Source organism: Lipotes vexillifer, unplaced genomic scaffold (genome assembly GCF_000442215.2).
Source record: "Lipotes vexillifer unplaced genomic scaffold, Lipotes_vexillifer_v1.1 scaffold680, whole genome shotgun sequence".
Taxonomy (NCBI): domain Eukaryota; kingdom Metazoa; phylum Chordata; class Mammalia; order Artiodactyla; family Lipotidae; genus Lipotes; species Lipotes vexillifer.
Genome location: NW_006780838.1, coordinates 1,590,389 through 1,592,740, shown reverse-complemented (window position 1 = coordinate 1,592,740; position 2,352 = coordinate 1,590,389). Strand labels below are relative to the sequence as shown.

The 2,352-nt window shown below is 49.3% G+C and overlaps 1 protein-coding gene across 1 annotated transcript in view; it reads left to right on the top strand.

The window, feature by feature from the left end:
- The window catches only part of OVCA2 (OVCA2 serine hydrolase domain containing), a 1,203-nt gene extending 623 nt beyond the window's left edge, over nt 1-580 (top strand). Inside the window, exon 2 of the mRNA XM_007454201.1 lies at nt 81-580. Within this exon, the coding sequence (XP_007454263.1) occupies nt 81-580 (500 nt within the window). The remainder of the gene's footprint in view (nt 1-80) is intronic.
- Nucleotides 581-2,352: the final 1,772 nt, after the last annotated feature.

The window sequence follows — 2,352 nt, the reverse complement described above, 5'->3', positions numbered from 1 at the left end:
TTCCCTCACTCCCTTTCTCATTTCTCTCCCCCTGGATTTCCCCTTGTCCTAACTCTGAACTCTCCCCCTCATTGCTGTAGGGCCCTGCCCTCCGGAGGAGCAACCTCGAGGCTGGTGGTTTTCCAAACAGGAGGCAGACGTTTTCTCGGCACTGGAGGAGCCCACGGTGTGCAGAGGTCTGGAGGAAGCCCTGGGAACGGTGGCACAGGCACTGAGCAAGCTTGGGCCTTTCGATGGGATCCTTGGTTTCAGCCAGGGGGCCGCACTAGCAACCCTTGTGTGTGCTCTTGGCCAAGCCGGCGATCCCCGCTTCCCTTTGCCCCGGTTTATCATCCTGATATCTGGTTTCTGTCCCCGGGGCCTTGGCCTCAAGGAAGCCGTCCTGCAGGGCCCCTTGTCAGTGCCTTCCCTCCATGTTTTTGGGGACACCGACCGCGTCATCCCCTCTCAGGAGAGTATGCAACTGTGTAGCCGATTCGCTGGAGCCATCGCCCTCACCCACTCTGGTGGCCACTTCATTCCGGCAGCCGCACCCCAGCGCCAGGCCTACCTCCAGTTCTTGGACCAGTTTGCAGAGTGAAAGATCAACAAATGCCTTTGCCTCTGCATTTCCTCTCCACCCCCCCCCCCATGGGGACACGTGACCTTGATGCAGCCTCTACAATCCCTGTCCTCCCCTTCTTTCCCCTACTGTGATCTCAAGAAACAAATGTCAATACTTAAGACTCAAATTATATAAGCCCAGCTGTGCACTCAAGAAAAAGAGGATTAGGAGGCCTAATGGACTTTGACCATGGCATCTGATATTCAAATATGAAAAAGGTCAGTGGAGCCCTGGATGAGTGGAGGGTAACACGAAAAGCAGAGACTGGCAGCACTGTGACTGCCACACAATAAAGTGGTGATTTGGATTTTGAGCATCTTTTCCCTGGTATACACAGCAAAACTCATTTTATTAAAAAAAAAAAAAAAAAATGGATTCCTGGCCATCCGTACAGCCTCCAGGGCAGCACCAAGCTGGGAGGTGTTTCCAGTTGTGAACCCCCAGGACAAGCTCATGCATGTGTGCACACAGACACTTACACATTACTGGTGGAAGGCTTAAGTCCCAACCTGAAAGAAAGGAGGCCTCCCTGAAGCAGGGAAGAATTTACATCTGAGAAGTTTGGGAAAGAGATCAATTGGCAGGGCTCTGCCTGGGCCATACTGAGTTTTGGCTTCCTCCATCCTGATCCCTAAGAGTTGTGTGTTGGCCTGTCAAAACCTGGCTTCATATGTTCTCTGCTTTCTCCACCATAACAGTCTTACCCCTCCAAACTATGAGCTTGAAGGGTGGGGTGGTGCTAGACCTTGATGGAAGCCAAAGACGGCACAGAAGTAACCTTCTTCCAAACTTGACCCTATTTGCAGCATTTGAGATTGATGCTACTCTGTAGAGATTGCAGCCAAGGCCTAAACAGCCCATCTGGTTTGAAAGTGCTGTTTTTCCTAGACACTCTAAAGACTGCTCACTTCAGCCATTTCCCCCACTTCCAGGGCCTTCATCCCCAGCCTGCCCTGCCTCTGCAGACTCACCAGCTTGTTCCTTTTCTGGAAGATCGCAACAGGCCCTATCTGGCCCTCAAGCATGGCTGCCCCAGGTAGTTTAGTAATTGAGCAGGAATTGAGATTAGGAGATTGTAGCACAAATACTCTAGCCCATCCTGAGACAACAAGACAAATAGTCTGAAATCACCTGAAATTCTGAGTTCTTCACAATGGGCAGCAGCTGTCCAAGATTTTTTTAAAAGAAAGAAAGAAAGAAAGAAAAAAAAAAAAGCAGGAGTTACCTGCCCAGACAGACCCAGTTTACTGAGTCTGGAACCTTTACAGCAGAAAGTGGGGTTGGGGAGAAAGTTCTCCCTTGCTACAGTCTGCTACTGCCTTGTTCTTGGTGGGGGTTTTTTGTTTCGTTTTTGGTTGTTTTAAAGGGAGATCCCTTCCTTGGCAAAAGGAAGGACTCTGAAATGGACTGAATTACTCCTATAGACCTGTTGGCTTTGGCCGATAGAATTTTAGAAAAAGTTGGGATTATGATACTTAAAAATTTTGGAATTTCACACAAATTCAGATTCCTGGCTTCTCTGGAAATAAGCAGTTCAGAATGGAAAGCAGTGAGTAGGTCCGCAACTAAGGGCTCACATGCCTTCGTGGCAATCACAGCAAGGCCCCAAGCGGTGAATATGATGCCAACTTGCATACCACAGCTGCTGCTACTTGGGATTATTGGAGGGCGTAAAGGAGAGAGGGAAAGACATTTGGGGAATGAATTTTAAGGCAGGGTTTAAAGTTGGAAGGGTGAAGTTGAAGACC